General features: G+C 36.9%; 1 protein-coding gene across 2 annotated transcripts; it reads left to right on the top strand.

Annotated features, from left to right (window-relative positions):
* The first annotated feature begins 1,988 nt into the window (after positions 1-1,988).
* On the top strand, positions 1,989-24,499 carry PCF11 (PCF11 cleavage and polyadenylation factor subunit). Of its 2 annotated transcripts, none has more exons than XM_019806111.2 (16): positions 1,989-2,498; positions 6,203-6,328; positions 8,233-8,421; positions 8,755-8,949; positions 9,884-10,998; positions 11,394-11,574; positions 11,682-12,165; positions 12,707-14,271; positions 14,956-15,055; positions 18,506-18,625; positions 19,122-19,227; positions 20,804-20,987; positions 21,486-21,641; positions 21,898-21,990; positions 22,482-22,517; positions 23,390-24,499. In XM_019806111.2, exons 1-16 carry the CDS (start codon positions 2,307-2,309, stop codon positions 23,603-23,605), a joined length of 5,058 nt encoding a protein of 1,685 aa, XP_019661670.1. In that variant the 5' UTR covers positions 1,989-2,306; the 3' UTR covers positions 23,606-24,499. The 2 variants fall into 2 exon arrangements, with proteins under 2 accessions (XP_019661670.1, XP_002925437.1); XM_002925391.4 differs by having other exon boundaries at positions 1,990-2,498; positions 11,682-11,772.

Genomic DNA, 24,499 nt, shown 5'->3' with positions numbered 1-24,499 from the left:
ATTTTATTTATTTATCTGAGAGAGAGAGCACGAGCCCACACAAGCAGGATGGAGGGTCAGAGGGAGAGGAGAGAGAATTCTCAAGCTGACTCCCCACTGAGTGCAGAGCCAGAGGAAAGGCTGGATCTAGGGACCCTGAGATCACAACCTGAGCCGAAGTTCATGGTGTTCAAGCCAAAGTTCAAGAGTTCGGGTGCTTAACTGGCTGAGCCACCCAGGCATCCCTGAAAATTTTTTTTAAAGCACACTTGGTTGTTAACAGGTAATTAAAAAATAATGAAAACCACATAGCTTTTAAAACTCAAAGTTTAGTAAATAAATTCACCTTTAAAATTACAAGGAAAACTACTGGAGGACTATTTTACTTCCACATTTCCCTCCAGAGAGCAGAAACTTTTAAAGTTCCTTTATTTTAACTGTGCCTATTACTTCTAAATACAGCCACAAACGCTCAGTTAGATAACTGGCTCTCAGGTCTTCATATGCGGGTGATGAGTTCAGGCCCCTGGGCTCCACGCTGGGCTGGAGCCTACTTAGATTAATTAATTAACTACTATCAACACTAACAATGGTACAAAATTACTGAAATCAGTAAAACTTATTTAACAATATTTCTTAGCTTCAAATGAGAAAAGACAAGCTCTCTTCCCCAGGTTTTACTTCTCATTCATACGAGGTATCACGTGCAAGCACAATATCATGCCAAAGTCTTGTACATTTTATGTATGTGCAGTTTACAGTATATTATACTTCAATAAAGCTGCTTTAAAAAACTCAAAGCCAAACAAAAATAAGACATGAAAAATGTTACTTTATATGGGACAAATAAAGGAATTCACTTATTAAGAGCGGTTTCTCCTGGGTAACAAAGTATCTCTGCAGAGCCTAGTAGTCAAAGGAGGAAAATCGTGAAGCAAATTTTATGTAATTAACACCTTTTTTAAGACTACATTTAGGTTACCATCTAGTCAATAAAACACACACACACACGCAACAAAAGACAGCTTTTTAGTTTATTGTGCTATGATTAAGCTCCATGGCAGAACTATTTGAACGCTTTGTGTTTCGAGATCATCGTCACCAGCTTCCAAATAGGATTTCAGAAGTCTGGCCAAAGACTTGCAAGTAAAACGTATTTTTTTTCTTACGTGCCCCAAATAGAGTATTCTTAGGCTATTTCAAAGTGAAGACTAAGAGAGAGAAGCTTTCAGGCTCGAGGCTGTCTGTGGCCATTGTGAGAAACCCTTCCTGTAAGCTCCCTAAGATCTCCAAATTCCTAGGAAAAAGCCTTTCGCACACAACCTCTAAATAAAAGCATTTTCCCTGGGAGTCGACTCAAGAAAGCCAGCCTAGGTGTTTTTGTTTGTAGATGTGGGAAGCACCGTGCTGGAGTCTATCTCCAACGACTCTTCCCAAGTCCGGGGTGAATTCAGGGTCTCACTCCGGGTCTCAGTTCCGGGAGGGACACTCTACCCCGAAACTGTACCCTCCCTGGCTCTCGAGAGCACCTGAATCGCGAGCGGCAAGGTGGGGTGAGGCGGGCGAAAAGCCGTCGCTTCTCTCAGCCCCCACTCCCCTGCCGCGGCCGCTGGGGCAGACGGGAGGGAGAATGATTGACGGAACCGCTCAGTGGCTAGGGGATTGCGGAGGGAGGGACGAAGTGGGGGAACGGCTGAGGTTCCCCTTAAACTGGTTGGGTTGGGCCTCGGGAACAGCCTCCTCTAAGCCTATTGGCCTCCCTGAATGGGTTGTTATGGTAACAAATGACCGAACAGTCTCTTATGAATCCGCCAATGAGAGGGGCCGTCTTTTTTACCGCACCTCTGAACAGTAGGTGTTGCGAAAGCCCGGGTAGGGTCCGTAGAAGAAGGCGGTGCCAGGACGTCGTGCGCAAGGGCCGAAGGCGAGGATTGTGACGTTACTGGCTGAGCCAATCACGCCTGTTTTTTTTCAACGGCCCCGCCCTTTTACCGCACATTTCCCCTCCCCTTGCTCATTTCGCACGACGCAGCGGTTGGGAACACAGACATTTTCGGAGCTGGAGCCGCCACTGCCGCCGCCATTTTGTGTCTGTGGAGAAAGAAGCTTCTGTGGCGGCTGGAAGTGGACGGAGATCACCCTTGAGACGGTGGCGTTTCATACCCGAGGTTCCCCCTGTGTCGTCCCCCAACCCCCCTCCGCGGTCAGCATGTGGTGAAGCCGGAGCCGCGAGACCCGGGGAGAGGAAGAGGATCGGAAGGGAGGCGGGGTGTCGAGAGCGGCTTCAGCTTCAGCTGCGGCGGACCTCGGAGGGGGGCCGCGGCGCAATGTCAGAGCAGACGCCGGCCGAGGCCGGTACTGCGGGGGCCCGGGAGGACGCCTGTCGGGATTATCAGTCATCACTCGAAGACCTGACCTTCAATAGCAAACCGCACATCAATATGCTGACCATTCTAGCCGAGGAGAACCTGCCCTTCGCCAAGGAGATCGTCTCTCTCATCGAGGCCCAAACCGCCAAGGTTTTTATACACCCCGCAGCCTCCTATTCTTCTAATACTCCCTGATTTTAGTGTCAGCCTCATCCCAGGTCTCGCTTCCGTCCAAAGGGGGACAGTGTTCCTCCTCTCCAACCCTCCACCTCCAACTCAGGCTCGGTCTTTGGCCCAGGCTTCGAGCGTGGGCCTCTCTTGTGGGGGAGGGAGTGGGGAGGCTAAAGGGTGGAGTCCCACTTCCGCTTACCAACTCCCTATTTAGGCCACCGCATTGTATATCCCGACACACACGCTTTGAATAGAGCCCTTTGGGGAGGGGGAGACTTAAAAGGCAGTTTGTGGTGTGGGGAAGTAAGAGTTAAAACCATTTTAACCCCGGGAGGGTGGGGAGTGGTGGTTCTCCCATTCCCAGCCCTCCCCCCCCACCCCCCTTACCCTTTTGGGTAATTGTGCTCTGTGGGTTGGAAGGAGGTGAAGGGGGACCTGGGAGCGAGCTGTTGGTGGGTGGGAATAGGGAATTGGCCCCGAGTGGAGCAGCCGCCTGTTAGGAGCCCAACATGGCGCCTGAAAAGCACATGATGCGAAAGGGAAGAGAGGAGAATCCATTCCCTGCCAGCCAGGCAGCTGCTCACACCCGTCAGCCCCGTTTTGGGGTGGGGGCGGCTAGATACAACTTTTATTCTCCTATCGGAGGGTCTAATGTGCCCCAAAGTACGGGAAATTGGGGGTGAGGGTGGGGTTTGGGTGGGGGGGAGGAGATCTTATCCAACCTGTAGGTGGAGAACTGGCCCAGTGGGTAACACGTACTTGTAGTTTTTTTTGAAAAGTTCAGTCCCTCCTCCTCTTCCTTTTCTCTTTTTTTCCTCCCTTCCCTGATAGTGAAGACGTGCTTTTCTTCACCCCTTGACAGAAGTGGTCCTCTGCCACCCTTTATTTCCCTGTAGTCCTCCTCTTCTGTGGATTCATGTGGGAGCGATATGTCATTTAAGTTACTGTTAAACTTAGTTATCATAATGAGTTTTAATAGCTTCCCAGTATTACGTTCTAAGTTATTTTTCAAGCTTGTACTTATGGTTTAGTTTTTTCTAGTTGTTAGTGATTGAAATTAACAGGATGAGCCTCCTTTTAGCAGAGTGAACCCCTTTTTAAAGGCCACTTTAACAACAACCACCAATATATTGTTTAGAGGCGGTTTCTGTCTAGTGTACAACTGAGTGGTCTGACTCTAATAAATGGTTTTGAAATGTGTGACTGGTATTATAAAATTTGTGAATAAAACATATAAAATATGTACTTGTCTTTTTTATTTACCTTTGTAAGGTGTAGAATCTGTTTCCAAGACTTATTTTTATCTACGTGGTTGTGTGTTTTAAACAAAAGTCTTTAAGTGACTTGGGTTCATTCTTTAGGTTCCATCCACTCTTTTGGGTAAATCTGTTCACAAGATACACGGTTTCAGGTGGTCCTTTCATACCTTAATTTAAAGAGGACAAAAAGTAAAGGTTTTTTGTTTTGTTTTGTTTTGTTTTTAAGGGCCCAGCAAGTTTGTCATGCTCAGTCTGACAGCTAAAATACAAGTCTTCATTCACCTTTTCCTGTGAATGTCTGTGAAACAGCTATTGTTCTTTTTTTAAAGTATGAGACTTAAAAAGGAAGCATTCCTCATACTCAACATCCTTTTTATCGATACCACAAACATGTTAGACACGAAAACTTAGTTTTTGCCTTGTTGAAGGCTTAACTTGACATTGAATGCTTTTTTTAAAAAACAAAGCTGCACTTTTCTTTTTTAATTAATATTGATTTAAAAAATCTAATTACTTAGTATTTTTGGGATTACTAATATTCCACAGAACCTAATATTTAGCAGTGCAGGTTGTCACTCAACAGTTTCCTTGCTGGCTTTTAATGGATCCGGAAGACCTTCGAAAAGTGAAAACTAAATGCTGACTATAGTGACCACATTAAAATTTGTATTTGTGTATGGTTACACAGAGTGGTGAAAATAGTTGGGCTATTTGCTGATAAAAGCTGAAATTTTTTTGGCACACGTTTCCTGGTTATTTTTGGAAAGCCAGGTTGAGGAAAAGATGTAAAAGTCACTGGGGAAATAATCAGGGTTGGGGTTGAGGGTGAGGGGAGGGATTTTCTGTCATTTGGTAGCAAACTGGCTTGGTTTTGTGTTTTCTGGAGGTGAATGTTTGTGTCCTTATTCTCTAGCGTCTCAGCATTACTAAACTTAAGGATTCACACCTTATTTGACTCCTCCCATGAGGCAGTAGTAGGGAAAAATATTACATACAGGATTCACTCGTACAATAAAAAATTAGCCTACTGAACAGATTTTGGTTTTAAAGAGAGCCTGTCTTCATAAGTACAACAATGACTAAAATGGTGTAAAACATGACATGGTAAGATAAAGACACAGCAATAAAGCGTTTGACGTGTTGGTATTTACTAGTTTACCCACATGCAGTGGCCTTGTGAACCCTTTTATTAGAAAGGACCGTAAAAGAAATTTTTCATACAAAGCTATTCGAAGGTTTCCTTGGCCAACTTTGGTTGTAAAGGTGTTATCAGAAGCAAGAGCACTTCCACACACTTGTATGGGCAATTGGTTTTGTGAAATACGGCATTGTGTACTGCAGAACTGTGAGCCTACCCTAGCTACAGGTAGCTATGGGTAAGTGTTGTTCAGGGTTAAGATTCCGATACACATGGGTAAATGGGGACGATTTTTTTTGTTTTTGTTTTTAAATCATGGGTGTTCCTGTGGAGTCGGAGTTAACAGTTTATATGGTGTGTCTTAATGCTCCTCAAGTCTGTGAACCTGCTGATGCTTTCTGGAAACTTGCTGTACATTCTAAAAGCCAGTGGTGGGTAGGCATTGCAGTTGAACTGGGGCAACGTTTCTTTGCTTTGGAAAGGGCTACCTGTATCAGCACCACCACACTGGCTTTGCACAAATTTAGAAACCCTGGTTTGTGCATGTCAGAGGAAAAAAATTTCGACGGAGAGTCCATGCTGTGAAGAAATCTTCAGAACAAATCCTGGTTTCCAGAGTCAAGTTCGACCTGATTTACATGACTCAGCAGCTGCTCCATCCAGTTTTTCTTGTATCAGTAACAACTTGCACCTTCTGCATGTTCACGTGCAAGTTTAAGAGTTTTTTTTTTTTTTTTGCCATTAACTTCATATGTGAAGTGTACTTAATTTCTTTGTTCATTGGATTATAGAGAAGTAATCCTAATGATTTTACAGGTAACAGAAGTGTCATAGACTTTAACATATAAAATATACCTATGGAAATGAGGGTTTCTGCCAGAAGTCTGGAAACTTCATTGAGTCTAGGCACACTATAATAAGTTAATTTCACAAAACTTACACTTGGGTTACAGAAAATATCCCTGCCACCCCGTGGTCACTTAAAACACAGGTATTTTGTTTTTGTTTTTAAACCATATGAACCTGAAATTCCATTGAGTGTTGAATGTATTAAAAGTTACAGTTTTTCTTCTAGTTCGGAGCTTATTTTATATGCTCAACTGAAGACCACTGTAAGAGATGAGAACTTGGTTGAACATTTTAAGTTTCATAAAGGTTAACTCAAAAGTACTTAGTGCCAACGAAAATAGTAGTCTGTATTGTAGGTTTGAAACCTCACTTTTAAAAGTAATTCTATGGTGACAATTCATTATACTAAACTTCTCAGTTTCTTTTTATCACTTCAGGCTCCTTCCTCAGAGAAGCTTCCTGTTATGTACCTTATGGATTCTATCGTGAAAAACGTTGGAAGAGAGTATCTCACTGCCTTTACTAAAAATCTAGTTGCAACATTTATTTGTGTGTTTGAAAAGGTATATATGCATTTAGAAACATTTGAATTTAAAAAAAAAATGTGTTCCTGATTAAATAAATACTTGTCTTTGTGTTGGGTTTTCTTGGGTGGTGAAATGTTTTATCTCTTGGATCTTTATCAAGTACCATGCTAAAGTTAGTGTTTTATGTTAGATTTTTAAAGCAGATTTTGGGGTTTTACATGTTCCATTCAAGAATAGATGGGTTTGCTTTTAGAATTTGTTTTGTTTTTAATTGAGTTTGTTCATTTTATTGAAAGATCTGTTCCATCATTAGTACATGGGCAAAAAGATCTGAAGCTGTCGAGAGTACTTCAATTTTCATTGTTTAGGTTTCTGGTGTTAGGATGTTGACTATTCCTATCTGAAAAAGAAAATCGTAATCTTCCAACGTGTCTCAACCTGTGATTGGTGCCTGAAACTTTTGTGATTTTTTTTTTTCGAAATGTTTCCTCTTGTTACTTTGTTCAAGTATGGTGGTTTTTTTGTTTTTGTTTTTTTTTTGGTGAATGTTCTAGGTATGCGTGAATGGGGGGCCAGTTAATTGCTTTAGGTTATTTTGGAAATACTTTTAACCCACATTTAGTGTTTAGAAGAAAGGCTTGTTAGTTTCTATACTTAGAGTTTGCAAGTTCCTTCCATAACATTGTATCTGGTAGTTTGGTTAATAGAGTATTAAATTGAGGAAGACAAGGGATTTGCTGGAGTAATAAGTCTCTTCCTGGAAGGTTGTATCTTGAAAACTGAGCAAAAGGACATTTGTAAGCAATTTAATTTTAAATATTGTTTCCTAACAAAAAATTGGTAGTTCTTTTATTAGCTGCACCTGTTGTGTTTGGAGAACTCTTAACAGTTGTCAGACTTGGAGAATTGGGATTATTTTGAAAGCTATTCTGAGATTTTACTTTTAGAACAGAAAATGTATAGCTGCTACTTGGAGTAATTTTTTTCTTCTGTTAGTGAATATATGCAGAATAAATTTGGAAAGCTGTATTTCAAATTGTATTAAGGAGCTTGTTAATTAATAGTGTATTGTACCTTGGCTAAATGCTGCTTACCTGAAGCTGTAGTCTAAGGAGAAGCCAATTTTATATTACAGAAGTTGGGGAGCTAAACCAGCCTCTTGGTTTCAGTTTCATTATGTTCAAATTTCGTTGGGTGTTTGGTAGAATATCTTTTACTGAATCTAATAAGGTCTTGACACTGCATTTGATGAAAATGACTTTATAGTAAGTATAATTCTCTAAAGACTAGAATATGGTCAAGGCTTTATCCTAAAGTTAAAATTCTAATTCAGTTTTCCCAAGTACTAGGTTTCTCTGCTGGCTAGTTTTTGAATATCATTGTTATTATTCCCATCACAAGCATGAGCAGATAAATTATATAAAACTGAATGAAGCTCATCAGTGGGTAAGATTTTTGTGAATTTCAATTTTTAAGGTGCCTTCCACACCACAAATAACTCATTCATAGGTCCCAACCAATTGTAGTGCAGAAAATTGGTAGTGAGTTAGTTTTGTTTTAATAAAATTTAAACCATCAGGTGACCTGTTTTCTCGTTCACACTTTTGTTCAGAGTAAGAATAACATAAGGAATGCTGTATTAAGCCCTAAAATTTGGAAACATTTTATACTATTAAAAATATAAAGAATTGTTTAGTTGCTTGCTTTCATGCAGGCTAGGGGATAGTGACTAATTTTTCTAATTGTTTTTCTGTGGGAGAAATTTATTTATGTTTACAAACCAAATATACCTTTAATAAGTTATTACTGTTGCATATATTTGTGAATGACTAGTATGTTTGCTATATTGAGTTTAACAGAGATTTATGTAGCTTTAATACTTAATATTTAAAACATTCTATAGTAACTTAACAAGCCATAGAATTGTTCTGTTGTTCTAGGTGGATGAAAATACTAGGAAAAGTTTATTTAAATTACGTTCCACATGGGATGAAATATTTCCTTTGAAGAAACTTTATGCCCTGGATGTCAGAGTCAATTCGTTAGATCCTGCTTGGCCTATTAAACCTCTGCCCCCCAATGTGAATACATCTAGCATCCATGTGAATCCTAAATTTTTAAATAAATCGGTAAGTTTTGATATGAATTTTGATTTATCTAAAATTTCTTGCTAGAAAGAAATCTCAAGAATACCCTGCGCTGAATCAGTTTAGTTAAAAAAAATGTTTTTTACACACAGGTTCACAGTACATTTAAAAATACATTCTCCTTGTTTAGGTATCACATAATATACTTATTTTGGTTTTTAAATTTTTGGAAAATTTTCTGTGCGCTTTTAAACATGATTGGCCATTTATGATTATGGATAGCATTTAAGAGATAAGCTGATAATTTTTAGTTTCCCCTTAGCTTCTTTTTTAGCTGTGAAATATATTTTTTTAACCCACTATTTTTTCTTATAGCCGGAAGAGCCTTCAACACCTGGCACAGTGGTCAGTTCCCCTAGCATCTCCACTCCTCCAATTGTTCCTGATATACAAAAGAATCTTACCCAAGAACAACTAATAAGGCAGCAGTTACTGGCAAAACAAAAACAGTTGTTAGAACTTCAGCAGAAAAAGCTGGAGCTTGAGCTAGAGCAAGCTAAGGCACAACTGGTAAGTAGAGGATATTTGGCATTTTAAATATTTTAAACCTGTCTTCTGATAGAGAAGTAATTATTATTTTGTGTTTGAATTGTATGAGCATGTTATTTTTGTTAGTGTGTTCTTTTTCCACTTTTATTTTGCAGATTATGTTATGTTAGACCAAAATTTTAATTTCTTACTGTAGAAGTCAATTGAATGTAAACTACGCTATTGTCTTTCAAATACTTTCTTTTAAATTGCTGTCTTTTAAGATTGCACCTTAGTTTATTAACATGTCATGTGAATTTAATGCCTGTCCCAAGGTGGTAGGTGTGTTGTTGTGAATGTTTTTGCATAGTCTTTAATGTTTTATAAGCTTAGGTTTCATGAACAGAAATCTGGTTCTTAGAAGCCTACAAAAGAAAGCCATCACAAAACTAAGGAGGGCAGGAAGATTACATATTTCCATGCATGAATGACCTTTTACTAAGTTATTTTACTTAGCACTTGAATTTAAGAGTAAGGAAATAGAGGAAGGCAAAATTTTATAAGTTCCTTATCATTGACATTAGAAGGACCTAAATTTTATGACCTAAAATTTAGCTGGAATGACTCTTTGACACTTGTGCACTTGGAGTGCAGTGATTTATTTAGCAGTTTCTTAGTAGAAGTCTTGTTCAGAATCGTGAATAATTAGGAAGATGGAGAATTTTTTTTCATTCTACTTTAAGATTATATTATAAAACCCCCAAAGCAAAGGAGTAGTAAGAAATAACAAGCCCCATAAGTACATGAACTTTCTTTTCTTTTCATTTTAATCTCTACTTGAACACTAGAAGTACACAGCATAAATATAGTATTGAATGGATTTATTAAATAAACATTCCATCCTTTGGTTTTTCATTTCCTGACAAATAATCTGCATTTTCTATGTATTAACATGAACACTTATTTTGTATTTCAGGCAGTTTCTCTTAGTGTTCAGCAGGAGACATCCAACTTAGGTTCTGGATCTGTACCATCCAAATTACATGTTCCACAAATTCCCCCTATGGCAGTTAAACCTCCCCATCAGGTTCCTGTGCAACCTGAGAAAAGCCGTCCAGGTCCATCCTTACAAATTCAGGATTTGAAAGGAACTAATCGGGATCCCCGTCTTAATAGGATGAGTCAACATTCTTCACATGGAAAAGATCAGAGTCACAGGAAGGAATTCCTAATGAACACATTGAACCAATCTGATACTAAGACAAGTAAAACTGTACCCTCTGAAAAACTAAACTCATCTAAGCAAGAGAAAAGTAAATCAGGTGAAAAAACCAAGAAAGAACTTGACCAATTAGATTCTAAATCTAAATCTAAATCTAAATCACCATCACCTCTGAAAAACAAATTATCCCACACAAAAGACTTGAAAAATCAAGAATCTGAAAGTGCAAGGGTGTCTGAAATGAGCAAGAGAGATCCAAGGTTGAAAAAACATCTTCAGGATAAGACGGATAGCAAAGATGATGATGTAAAAGAGAAGAGAAAAACTGCAGAAAAAAAGGATAAAGATGAGCACATGAAATCATCTGAACACAGACTGGTTGGAAGTAGAAATAAAATCATCAATGGCATTGTACAAAAGCAGGATACAATAACGGAAGAATCAGAAAAACAAGGGACAAAACCAGGGAGATCAAGTACTAGAAAGCGATCAAGATCGAGATCACCCAAGTCTCGGTCACCAATTATACATTCTCCGAAGAGAAGAGATAGGCGGTCACCCAAACGAAGGCAAAGGAGTATGTCTCCAACTTCGACGCCCAAAGCTGGAAAGATTCGGCAATCAGGAGTTAAGCAGTCACATATGGAAGAGTTTACGCTACCTTCCAGGGAAGAGCGAAATGCTAAGAGAAGTAATAAACAAGATATTCGAGATCCAAGGCGAATAAAAAAGACTGAGGAGGAACGACCACAAGAAGCTGCAAATCAGCATTCTACAAAATCAGGCACTGAACCAAAGGAGAATGTAGAAAATTGGCAAAGTTCCAAGTCTACCAAAAGATGGAAATCTGGTTGGGAAGAAAATAAAAGGTAGGACGTTAACATTTTTAATCAATTAGAATAAATTGTACATTTTAAAATATAGTGTTAATTTAAAGATTGGGCAATATTTGTTGGATGCTATAGTTATATTTTTTCCATTTATTTCTTAACAACTCTGTGGGTGAAATACCATTATTATTCCTGTTCTACAGATAAGGAAACTGAAGTTTAGATAGGTTAACTAATCTACCTAAAGTTATACATCTAGGACATGCAAGGATTAGAATTCATGTGTGATTTTTCCTGACTGCAGATCTTGTGCTCTTAATCATTTAGTTAACTTGTATGGTTAAATATATTTGTTTTAACCAGATCCTTTGGCATATGGTCCTGAGAAATTTAAACAATTTTTATGAAATAATGTACTGCTTTTATGGTTTCAGCTTACAACAGGGTGATGAACATAGTAAATCTCCTCATCTAAGGCATAGGGAGAGCTGGTCAAGCACTAAAGGAATCTTGTCACCTCGAGCCCCAAAGCAGCAGCATCGATTAAGTGTAGATGCCAACCTTCAGATTCCTAAAGAGTTAACTCTTGCAAGCAAAAGAGAATTACTTCAAAAGGTAGTTACTGTGATCACATGTAGTCATTATTCTCTTTTGTCTAAGTTTTTTTTGTAAGCACTTTTTATATTTAAAATATTTGATTTCCTTTTATCACCCCTACACAGACGAGTGAACGTTTAGCATCTGGTGAAATTACACAGGATGAGTTCCTTGTTGTTGTGCATCAAATTCGACAGCTATTTCAGTATCAAGAAGGTAAACATAGATGCAATGTACGGGATAGTCCTACAGAAGAAAATAAAGGTGGATTAAAAAAGAAACCTCTCTTATCTGATGCTGAATTAACCTACTATGAACATAAAGCAAAACTGAAAAGGACACAGGTTCAGCATTCATTTCCAAGACTTGATCTCTTAGATCCTGATATTTTTGACTACCCTTTGACTGATGCCTTGTTGTCTGGAATAGAATGTGAGCCATCCAAAAGTAAACATGCAAGTAGGAATAGTGGAGCACAGTTTGACAGAAAAGAACAATTTAGTGAAAGAGCAAGACGTCTTTCTCCTATATCTGGGAGTCGTACTTATGCTGAGAATCTTTCACCCCATGAGGGCCGGAGAAGACATGACGAGCAAGTCTCTGCTAAAGGTAGAAAAAGTTAAATCAGATTATGCCTATTGAATCACACAGCAGTGAAGGGAAAATGAACAAGCTAAGTGGGGATGGATTTTTGTGACTGTTCAGACTACCTTTTGTTTTGTTTCATTTTTTTCCCTGAAAGGGAAGGGAAGGGAGCTAATATTTACAAGGCCACCCTAATGTGTTAGGTACTTTTCTTAGGTTCCTTCTTATATATGTAATCTGATTTAATCCTCACAACAACCCAATTCAATATATATTATCCTATATTACAGATAGGAGTCAAGACCAGAGAGGTTAAATAACTTGCTCTCAAAGTCGAAATATTAGTTAACAGAATGGGGATTTTTTTTTTTTTAAACCCAGGTGTGTCTGACTCTAGAGGGCATCCTCTTACCTGCTGCTTGATTATGCTGTCTTTTCCTTCCCCTGTAATTAAGTGAGATAGTTTGGATATTTTTGGCTAAACATTCACATGAAAATAGGAGATTGAAGATATTTTGATATAAATTCAGATTCAGGGAAAATAACTTTTTTTTCTTTTTAAAAGGTGTACGAGAAGAGCAGAGATCACCGTTCAATGATCGTTTTCCACTTAAGCGACCTAGATATGAAGATTCAGATAAACCATTTGTAGATAGCCCAGCATCAAGATTTGCCGGCCTTGATACAAATCAGCGACTTACAGCTTTAGCTGAAGATAGACCATTATTTGATGGACCTAGTAGGCCATCAGTAACAAGAGATGGCCCAACCAAGATGATTTTTGAAGGACCTAATAAATTAAGCCCTAGAATTGATGGACCTCCTACACCAGGTTCTCTTCGGTTTGATGGGTCACCAGGACAAATGGGGGGAGGTGGCCCTTTGAGATTTGAAGGACCACAAGGTCAGCTAGGAAGTGGGTGTCCTTTGAGATTTGAAGGTCCTCCAGGACCAGTAGGGACACCTCTGCGGTTTGAGGGGCCGATTGGTCAAGCAGGAGGAGGTGGTTTTCGGTTTGAAGGTTCCCCTGGTCTGAGGTTTGAGGGATCTGCAGGTGGTTTGCGATTTGAAGGACCAGGGGGCCAGCCTGTGGGTGGTCTCAGGTTTGAGGGACATCGGGGTCAACCTGTGGGTGGTCTAAGGTTTGAGGGACCTCATGGTCAGCCTGTGGGTGGACTTAGATTTGATAATCCCCGAGGTCAGCCTGTCGGTGGACTTAGATTTGAAGGGGGTCATGGTCCATCAGGGGCTGCAATTAGGTTTGATGGACCTCATGGTCAGCCAGCAGGTGGGATCAGATTTGAGGGACCTTTGCTACAGCAGGGAGTTGGAATGAGGTTTGAGGGCCCCCATGGTCAGTCAGTAGCCGGTTTGAGGTTTGAAGGACAACATAATCAACTTGGTGGGAACCTTAGGTTTGAGGGTCCACATGGTCAGCCAGGGGTTGGGATCAGGTTTGAAGGACCTTTAGTCCAACAAGGAGGTGGAATGAGGTTTGAGGGTCCTTCTGTGCCAGGAGGTGGCCTGAGAATTGAAGGGCCTCTGGGTCAAGGTGGTCCAAGGTTTGAAGGTTGTCATGCTTTAAGGTTTGATGGGCAGCCAGGTCAGCCATCTCTCTTGCCAAGATTTGATGGATTACATGGGCAGCCAGGTCCTAGATTTGAAAGAACTGGTCAGCCAGGCCCACAGAGATTTGATGGGCCACCTGGACAGCAGGTTCAACCAAGATTTGATGGTGTACCTCAAAGATTTGATGGTCCACAACACCAGCAAGCATCAAGATTTGATATTCCTCTTGGTCTTCAAAGCACACGATTTGACAATCATCCTTCACAGAGGCTTGAATCAGTATCTTTCAATCAGACTGGTCCATATAGTGATCCACCTGGCAATGCTTTTAATGCCCCATCCCAAGGACTACAGTTCCAAAGACATGAACAAATGTTTGATTCACCTCAAGGACCAAATTTTAATGGACCACATGGCCCTGGAAACCAGAGCTTCTCCAATCCCCTTAACAGAGCTTCTGGACACTATTTTGATGAAAAGAATCTTCAGAGTTCCCAATTTGGAAACTTCGGCAATCTACCTGCTCCAATAACAGTAGGAAATATTCAGGCATCTCAACAGGTAAGTCTGCAGTTACTCTAAAATGATGTTATATGCAGATATGAACCGTTTTTAATATTTCTGAATATTTGTTTACATAGCAGCAATATATAGAAGTCCTGCTTCACTCTGGATAACAAATACAATGTTTGTATGCCTGTACAGCAGATGTTTGTTTTTTACAATCTACTTTGCAGTGCAAAGTATGATGTCCAAGCAGGATGATCAAAAAATAATTTACAGATTGATAATTAAAAGCAGGCTTTTGATATCTGTGGGAAGGAGCCAGGTTAGGAGTTCTGGCCTCAGCTTTGCTGGTAACTAGCTGTTAGAATTGTGTACAGGTCACATCTCTGGACATCAGTTCTATTTGTAAAATAAGGGAAAGCACTAGCAAGGTAAAGTGATTTGTGGGAGGTCACAGAACTTGTTGGCTACTTCATGTTTGCATAGTATCTTAAACTTTTCTGAGAAGCATCACTTTCATGCTCAGTTCCTTACAATGCTATGAAACAGGTAAGGGAAGGTATTATTTTTCCTTTTTTGTAGAAAGGCTAGAAATGAAGTGACCCAGTCAAGTTATACTTTAAGTTTTTATTATAGATACCAAGCTTTATGATATCTTCAATGTTTTTATGTTTAGATTGTTAAAGTTTTAGTTAAAATATAGAAAGGATGTTCTTAAAACCAAGGTTTCTCTTAAAGGTTCTTACTGGTGTTGCTCAGCCGGTAGCATTTGGCCAAGGACAACAGTTTTTGCCGGTTCATCCACAAAATCCTGGAGCATTTGTTCAGAATCCTTCAGGTATGTACCTTCTGAACTTCGTGGGTTTTTTTCGAACAAATATTGTTTTGTTGAGTAGCTACTTTGTTGATTTTATGAAGTGACAATTTTGAGAGGGTATATGCAATTTAGAGAAAATCTGGCTGAAATTTTTTGTTCGCTTTCTGAGTTTAGATTGTTGATGTGTATTCGAACTGATCCTGTTTGCAACTAGAGGTGGTTAGCCAGACGTTTGTAGACCATAAAAAAGAAGGGAAGTTTAGGAGGTGGGGTAGGAGAGTGACATTTGTGTTTAGGTAAAATGAGATAAATGATAAACCTCAGAAATGTCAATTACTTGATATTTTGAGTTTTTGTTTTTTGTGAATGTGTATGTGATGATCCAGTAAACATTAAGTGAATACTGGGGACACTGCCTTATAAAGTTGATTGATTCATATGTCTTTCATGGGCTCTCAAATAATAATCGTACACAGCATGTTAAAAAAAGAAGTAGAAATGGGGTGCCTGGCTGGCTCAGTCAGTACAGCATGTGACTCTTGATCTTGAGGTCATGAGTTCAAGCTCCATATTGGGCCTAGAGCTTACTTAAAACTAAAACAAAACAAAAAGCAGAAAAAACTGTGACTTTCTAGCCAGGTCCCCTAATAAGCTCTTTTGTTAATGTGGGGTGAGGCATAACAGTATTGTTGTGGATATAACAGTATTGGATATGAGAGCTTTAAAAGTGAATTTTAGTTTTAATATAAGAAAAACAGGAAGTATATAAATTATGGTGATTTATAAAACAAACTGCAAAGTTTTAATGTACTGAGAACTAGCCCAACCAAATTGTAGTGGTACTTGCTTTATTTCTGAATCATTGAAAGACATTTTCAGAAACATGCTCTAGCGTGGCTCTATTTAGCTTACAAATTTAGGAAGTTTTCCAAAACTTCTGAAGTAACTAGGGAAGTCTTAGCCAAGTTCTGGTTTATGCTTTGGTTCTTAAACTGTGGTATCACAAGAATTCATTCAATTAATTTGAAGGCTTTTTAAAAAAAATTTCTGATTGACAATTAGGATTAATTAATATTTTGTTTTTGTCACTGTAATGAAAAGGGAAGTAAAGAATTGGGATCTAAAATCAGAAGACCAGTGTTAAAAGCTATACTTTACTACTTATAGGTGGGCAGGGTATAAGCAAATATCCTGCGATTCAGTTGCTTCCTCTGTAGACAGGAGACAATAAAGTTAGTATTTGCTTGGGAATTTTTAAGAGAATCAAATAAGGTAGTATATGCAAAAGTACTTTGTAACTTCTGCTATATTAATATATTTTCCTTTAGAACTCAGTTTTTCTTGTTGAGTAGAGGATTTGTTGTGTTGAGGTTGGTGGCATGAGAGAGATAGTGTGCAAAAACTGCAAATTTTTCCTTTTTTTATACAAGAGATTAAAAAAAGCTGCAAATTTTATTTTTGTGTTTATAACTTTGGGGTGCATGTGTATACATATAGGGCATAGCCATGTCACAGAGGAAATCACATGTTTTCCTTCTAGGTATGCCTTCCTTCTTCAAGTTCCGCTTACTATTAGAGATGTGAAAAGTATTCATTGTTCTGTATTCAGCTTCTCTTAAGGTTTCTTCTCTAAAATGAAAGTAAAAACACCCCTCTCTTAGTAGTAAATATACTTCTATGTTCATTTATTCCTTAATTTTTTAAAAAAAGATTTATTTATTTGAGAAAAAGAGAGCAGGGGGAGGGGCAGAGGAAAAGACTCTCAAGCAGACTCCCCACTGAGCATGGAGCCTGACTTGGATCCTGAGATCATGACCTGAGCTGAAGGCAGATACCCAGGCGCCCCACTATTTATATTTTTCTTTTTTTTTAAAAACAGTAAACACTATATTTAATTCCAAACACCTCATTGCCTTACAAATACTAATTTATTTAATCCTAATAACAACCTTAGGCAAGAACAGTTATTATTACCCTTTTGTAAAACTGAGGCACAATAAGCAACCTGGTCATGTCACACAACTAGAAAGTAGAATTTCTGGTTAGAATCCCCAGTGTCTGGGTCCATAGTTCATGCCCTTGATCACTAAACTTGTCTGCCCGAAGACTTGTGAATAGCTAGTTACAACTCTGAAACATAAATAGCTAATTCTAATGAAGTATAAATGTTTAACTAGTGTGTGAAATGCTATTGTAACTGACTGTTGAGGTTAATTTATTCATTCGTGTATTTAGACATTTCATTTCAACAGATATTAATTAACCTACCTCCGTACAAGGGGCTGTGTTAAGTGTAGAGTACGCAGGGGTTAAGGGCCGGGATTATGTGTATTGTGGATGCAAACTGAATTTTCTGCCATTAAGAGCAATTTGTAGTAGTTCAGAACTTTTTTGTAGAGGTATAGGGAGGTGCATAATAATGACATATAAATACATTAAAATATTGTTTATAGTTGATTTAAAGAATAATGATTAGATTAGTGCTTAGCAAAGTATGTAAGATTGATTCCTCACCAATGAGTTTTAAAAAGAAGACCGTTACAACACCTTGTCGCATTTAGTGAAATTATTGAAGCTTTAATAACCCTGACACCTGTTCAGCAGTAGCTTGAGCTGCTTTGCAAGTGCAGTACTTCAGCAAAGGTCAGAGGGGCAGGTATACTCTGAGCAGCATCACTCATCTTCCTGCTTAGTTCTTCTGGGTAGTCACGGGAGGGGAGGGCAGGAATACTTTCACTTAGACTTTGGGTATTTTTTTTTTTTCCCCTCCTGGAAATCTATGCTGAGAGATAGCAGTCTGTTCATCTGTACAAAACTATCTTTCCCAGTATGGTTAGAAGATGAGAAGTAGTTGGGGCGTCTGGGTGGCACAGCGGTTAAGCGTCTGCCTTCGGCTCAGGGCGTGATCCCGGGGTTGTGGGATCAAGCCCCACATCAGGGCTCTTCTGCTGTGAGCCTGCTTCTTCCTCTCCCACTCCCCCTGCTTGTGTTCCCTCTCTCGCTGGCTGTCTCTATCTCTATCGAATAAATAAATAAAATCATTAAAAAAAAAAAGAAGTAGAAAATTAGAAAGGTGGAAGTTGGATCTAGAGGTGGATTAAGTAGACGGGAGCGTGAGGCTTTCTGTTCTGTGTATTCTGCTTTTCTTTGGCATGGATTTAATTAGGGAAAAGTAGGTAGTAACTTTTTTTTAAAGATAATACATACAAAGTACTTAAAAACACTTACAAAGTATCAGTGTTTTCAATGTTAGCTTTTAGTATTTATCCTAGAATATATTTTTAAAGACATGATGACTTGCTAACCTAAATGAAAAATTCTTTTTTTGGAGCTTCTGAGATAATTACACTTATCCTTAACAAGATTTTGTCAAATTTATTGTTGATAAAGCATCTTGGAGAAAATTTAAAAATTGCTTAGTATAATGTGCATCTTTAAGCTCTTTCAATTAAGAGTGTTATTTTTTTAAAGGAGCTCTTCCTAAGGCATATCCTGATAATCATCTCAGTCAGGTGGATGTAAATGAATTATTTTCAAAACTGCTAAAAACAGGAATTCTCAAATTGTCTCAGCCCGATTCAGCTACAACTCGTAAGTATGGTTCTATAATTCATCTATACAAAATTTCACTCAGTTATAAAGATGTATGTGTAATTTAATATAATAATTTAAGTTATGATAAAAGTTCTTACAATAATTGAATTTTTTATTTTTTTCTGAAAGTCAAATATAATTGGTTTATAATGAAATTCTTCGAAAATTTTCTCAGATGGCACTGATACTTTTATAGTGCATGTTGTTTCAGTTAACATTCCTGCAAATATCATGTGCTGATTCTTCACTATTCTTCATTAATTTAGCTTCTAAAAAAATTTGAATATTGATGAAATAAAATTTCATGAAAATTGAATTAAGAAATCACACCTAATACTGCTTATCAAAATAAAGAATTGTATTTGTTTCTTTGGCCAGTAAATACAATGAATAGACAAGATGGGGTTCTTGTTTATAACACAATAGTGTTCCCCTAAGAATGCTTAGAGAATGGTATTGAGAAATTTGGTTTTTTTTTTTTTTCCAACTTAAGAAGTAAATGAAGTTGCTGCTCAGCCTCCCCCTGAAGAGGAGGAAGATCAAACTGAAGATCAAGATGTTCCAGATCTTACCAATTTTACAATTGAAGAATTGAAACAGTATGTAATCTAATTTTCTTTCTGATTTTCCAAGATAAAGACAGTGACTTTAATTAAACAGTGGATGTTATTACTAGTGCTATTCATGTCACCCCTCTTATTGTTTATAAAATATAGGTAGAATTTTTTCTTTTTTTTAAACTAGTAAAATATATGTAACATAAACTTTAAGGAAGCCTTTAAGTTTTTAAATTCTCTTTTAAAATATGTCTTCTGCACAAGTATTTAGGCCAATAGGCCTTCTCTGAATTACTATTTTTTACTGTCTGTGTTTGGTACCCTAAGTATGGGGAGTTAAAATATTAGCTGTTGATAAATCATGTCTTCCTTACATCTTCATTTTTTTAAATCATTTTTTCTGTATTTGATATTCTTGTGCTTTTGAAGATATGAAAATGAGATTTCTGTAGTCTAGTATTTAAGAAATTTTTAAAAAATCTGTTTTCATTTCATAAGTAACGCATGTTCATTGTAGGACATTAGAAAATTCTGAGGCGCCTGGCTAACTCAGTCCATAGAGCATGCAACTCTTGATCTCAGGGTCATGAGTTCCAGCCCCACCTTGGCATGGAGCTTACTTTAAAAAAAAAAAAAAAATCAAATAAATAAAATCAAGAAAATAAAATTAACTACATTTCTTACTTATAAATACTCATTTAACATTTGGTGCATACTTTTTCCTAATATTCTATTGCCTGTATTGCTCATATTAAAAAACTTAAAGGTGCTTTATGGACTCATATCCTTATGGGCACTTTATAAAAATATAGGCACTTAATGGTTATACCTTTTAAAATAAATTTTTTTGAAAGTGATTCACATAATTAAAGTTTTATAATGAAAGGCTTACAATAAAGGCTTATAATAAAAGATGGCATCCTTTTCTTCTGGTACTAGTCTTTACCCAGAATCATTTTTTAACCATTTTTAACTCTTAACTCTTAGTTATGGTTCCTTACATTTACTTCTCTGTTTCTTAAAAGATAACATATTTTTCTGATTTGCCACATTTCTTAATTTATAACATTTAGACAATCTGTTGACTTCTTGAAAATGAAGACTGAGGTAGCTCTTCTACTGTCCTACAAACTCTTCCCTATAAAAATAAAACCATTTTTTATTAAATCATTATTCAGTATTAACAGTTAATAACTGCTGTATTTGTTCAGTTAGTTGGTCTGTATACCAATTTCTTTCCAAATAGGGAGCCCAGAATTTTAAGAATTGATGCCAACCGCAGCTTCCCATTAGACTAATTTTTTAGTAATCTATACTATTACTATTTCTTCTGTACCACTTTCACCTTTCTTTAGGCCTGTCAATAGGAGGATAGACTCCATGTTCTAAAATTCATGAAAGTTAATTTTAAAGAGGGTTAATGACACACTATTAGAGAATAATGCTGATCTTTGGGTATTGGTTCAGCTGGCTTTTGGCTGAAACATTATTTTGTCATATAATAACAGCTTCACCATTATTAAAATACAGAAAACTGAAATATTTGTAACTCCCTTTTTTTTAAAGGCCATTTAGCCATGTTGTCAAAACTAAAGATGATTTCTGTTTTTCAAAATAGACGTTATGATAGTGTTATAAATCGACTGTACACTGGTATTCAGTGTTACTCCTGTGGAATGAGGTTTACAACATCACAGACAGATGTATACGCAGATCACTTGGACTGGCATTATCGGCAAAATAGAACTGAAAAAGATGTTAGCAGAAAAGTCACGCATAGACGTTGGTACTACAGTTTAACGGTAAGTAATACACTCTAAACCATCTGTTAACCTTTAAATCATATTCCGTAAGCGTATTAGCTCAAAAAATTGCTGGGAGCTATCGTATGAATTTTCTGAATAGAATTTGACCCCTAGAATATAAAAGTATTTTTAAATAAATTTGCAGAGTATGTATTTGCTTTTTGTTAAGAGTAGGACATACATGTTTCTTCTAACTCTAAAATTCCAATTTTTCTGTGACCTTTTTTTTGTAAAAAATTGTATGTGAAATTTAATCTTGTTTAGATTAGTAGTTGTAATTCTAGAGGTAATGGAAAATGAACATTAAGATCTTAATTGTTCAATAGTGCTATATGTTGTCTATTAGTTATGGGGTTCATAGAGAAGGTATAATTTAAAAAAATCATTATTTTGTAGACAAATGTACCCTTATCTTTAAATGGCATTATATTGAAGATAAGCAGTAAAAGTTTAGAAACAAATGAAAATACTCTTTTTAAATCAACTCCTTTTAAGGACTGGATAGAATTTGAGGAAATAGCTGATTTGGAAGAACGTGCAAAGAGCCAGTTTTTTGAAAAGGTGCATGAAGAAGTTGTGCTCAAGACTCAGGAGGCTGCTAAAGAAAAGGAGTTCCAAAGTGTACCTGCTGGACCAGCTGGAGCAGTTGAGGTAAGAGAAGAATATTAAATTTTCTACCTCTGGTAATGCCCCTGACTTCCTTACCAGTGACCAACAACAGTGAAATGTTAACTCTTTTTGCATGGAAGAATGCAAAATCCTTAGAACTTATTTTGTATCTGTACTGTACATTGAACTTCCAGATAACTCTTAAATTCCTTCTTCTACTTAATAAAGTGTTTATATATTTTTACCTCTTGTGATTGAATGTGTTCTATAAATTTCATTTTATATGATTCTGTTTTAGAGTTGTGAAATCTGTCAAGAACAATTTGAACAATACTGGGATGAAGAAGAGGAGGAATGGCATTTGAAAAATGCTATTAGAGTAGATGGAAAGGTAATTTTCAGTTCTTTGTAAGTGTTAGGATTATATTTTTTTGTAGGGGGTAACTTGCCACTTTGAATGGAAAATGTTTTTGTGTTTTGATTTTTGTAAGAAAGGTGTTGGACTTTAGTTACAGTGTTTGAGTTGGAAGGTATCTTAGACATCATTGGTTCTATACTTATTTAAGAGGTTGCATAACTAGTTAATGATAAACCCAGACTGGGTCTTCTAAATCTAGTCATTCGGGTTTCTGCCTAATCACACTATTTTAATTTTGAATTTGTATTTCATTATAAAAAACTGTTCCTGTCTTCAAAGTATACCATGTTATCTACTTAAGTATATAAAGCAAGTTTAAGGAGAAATTGAGATGAAACCACAAAGTGGCTTTTGTTACCTTTTCAAAGATATTTTCTGGTGTGAATTAAAAAGAAAATATATCAGAATAGTCCATTAGAAATTAATATACATGTGAATACCTACTTTTTTTTCTTTTGCTTCAGATTTATCATCCGTCGTGTTATGAAGATTATCAAAATGTAAGTTCTTTCTGGTTGCTGTTTGTTCTCATTTACGTGAATAAATTTTGTTACTTTTTGCATCAATATTGTTATTTTAACCTTGTTGATGTATTGAGCTGTTTTGTGTTTTGATGTATCATTTAGGTTGTTCACCAAATATTGGTGCTAGGTTGATAGGGTCTGATTTAAATTTTGAAATTTCTGTATTCCTTGCATTCTATTCACTTGAATCTTAATGTCTTTTACTAGAGCAGTAGGCCTAGAGAAATATAAGAGAAACTGAACGATCATGATGGAAACAGGTTTCTAGAGTTACTGCCTTTTCTTTTTTTTTCTTTTTTAGCCATATAACATAGGAATAATTTTTAAATGATCACGAGTGAAATATGAAAGACCTGTCTGTTGACCTTAGAAGTTCACATTTTTATATTTGAGAATAACCATTTTTTAAAACCAAACAATGAACACTGACTGGTTCAGGAAGCAGTTTGGAAGATTGAATTAGGTCATTCAAAGAGTAGACTTTCTAGGATGTTCTGATGGTTTGTGAAGTCAGAGTATTTGAAATAAGGATAGTCATAGATTCCAGAGTATATATAGCAGTTACTATCTCTGTGGGGTTAACTACAGAGGTATGTCTAATCAACTTCTTTTGGCCTTAAATTGGTTACCGCTTTTCTTGGCTTAGATCATTGCTGGGTACTTATTAAATGCTCAGTAAATCTTTTATTGGCTGCTTTCATGGCATGTTTTATGGGGAAGCAGGTATTTTAGTTGCATTTGGTGTGTATGTGTTTCTTTGCCCATACAAGGGTCTTATAAAACTAAATATCATTTAATGTGATACCTTTGAACCTTAATCAGAACTCACAGAGCTTTTCATTTTGTAGACATCTTCATTTGATTGTACACCATCTCCCAGCAAGACACCAGTTGAAAACCCTTTGAACATTATGTTGAACATTGTCAAAAACGAATTGCAGGAACCCTGTGAAAGTCCCAAAGTTAAGGAAGAACGAATTGATACCCCACCAGCTTGTACAGAGGAAAGCATAGCAACACCCACTGAAATTAAAACAGAAAATGATACAGTCGAGTCAGTTTAAATAAAATGAGAAAGGTATGTTTTTCTTTTTAAAAAAAGCTGCTGTTGGATATAGAAGGTGAAGAATTTTTTATGTATATATAGACATATATCTATATAAATTGTCTAGCTGAGGCAGGGCCTTCAGCTATCATTTGGTTAATAAATACATTTTAGTATTTGCATTTCCTACTGCCTGCACAGTTTCAGGTGCTTGTTGTGTGAAAGTTCTGTAGATGTGTGCAAATTTAACAAAATGAAATTGTATGTGTAAAAATGTACGATTTTCACTTGTGAAACTGTAAATTATAAATAAAAAATATTTTTGCTATTCATGGAGTGTAATATTTATGCACACCATCAAATAAAGACAGTGTTTCTGTACTTTTTATTGGGTGAAAATGGAATTAACAGCAACCTCAATGTAAGATTTTTTTTCTAGTAGCTTCCCACGATTAAAGAAGCAAATTCTGGTTAGTTTTATCCTTCAAAAGAGGGGTGTGAGAGAGCACTGCAGGACTTTTCTCAACTAGAAAAGCCAGATTTGAAAAAATTTTAAAAACGAAATAGGATTTTGCATATATATCTCTCTAGCTATAGAGAACCATCCAGATGTCCATTTTTGAGAAGTATCTAATGAAGCAACTTTTATTGAACTTGGACACTGATGCCATCAAACGATTAACAGATATATTTAAGTACTAAAGGTGATTTTTTTTTAATGACATTTTTCAAATATGTCAAACGATTTAATGCAGATGAACATATTTCTATTTTAAGTTACAGGGGAATCTGTAAGAATGTTCACTTGAAACATGGTTAACCTTTTCCTTTGTTGGTTTTGACTGAATTAGATGGATACCATGAGATGTTAATATTCATACATGTAATAAATAGAATGATGAAGAAACTTCCA

This window comes from Ailuropoda melanoleuca, chromosome 8 (assembly GCF_002007445.2).
Source record: "Ailuropoda melanoleuca isolate Jingjing chromosome 8, ASM200744v2, whole genome shotgun sequence".
Taxonomy (NCBI): Eukaryota; Metazoa; Chordata; class Mammalia; order Carnivora; family Ursidae; genus Ailuropoda; species Ailuropoda melanoleuca.
Note: the sequence above shows the minus strand (reverse complement) of the source record. Positions and strands in the feature narration are given on the sequence as shown.

Coding starts and splice junctions, on each gene's coding strand:
- PCF11 (XM_019806111.2), top strand. CDS start 2,307: ATGTCAGAGCAGACGCCGGCCGAGGCCGGTACTGCGGGGGCCCGGGAG. Junction 11,575..11,681: donor AAAGAGAATTACTTCAAAAG/GTAGTTACTGTG, acceptor ACCCCTACACAG/ACGAGTGAACGTTTAGCATC. Junction 21,991..22,481: donor CTATTAGAGTAGATGGAAAG/GTAATTTTCAGT, acceptor CTTTTGCTTCAG/ATTTATCATCCGTCGTGTTA.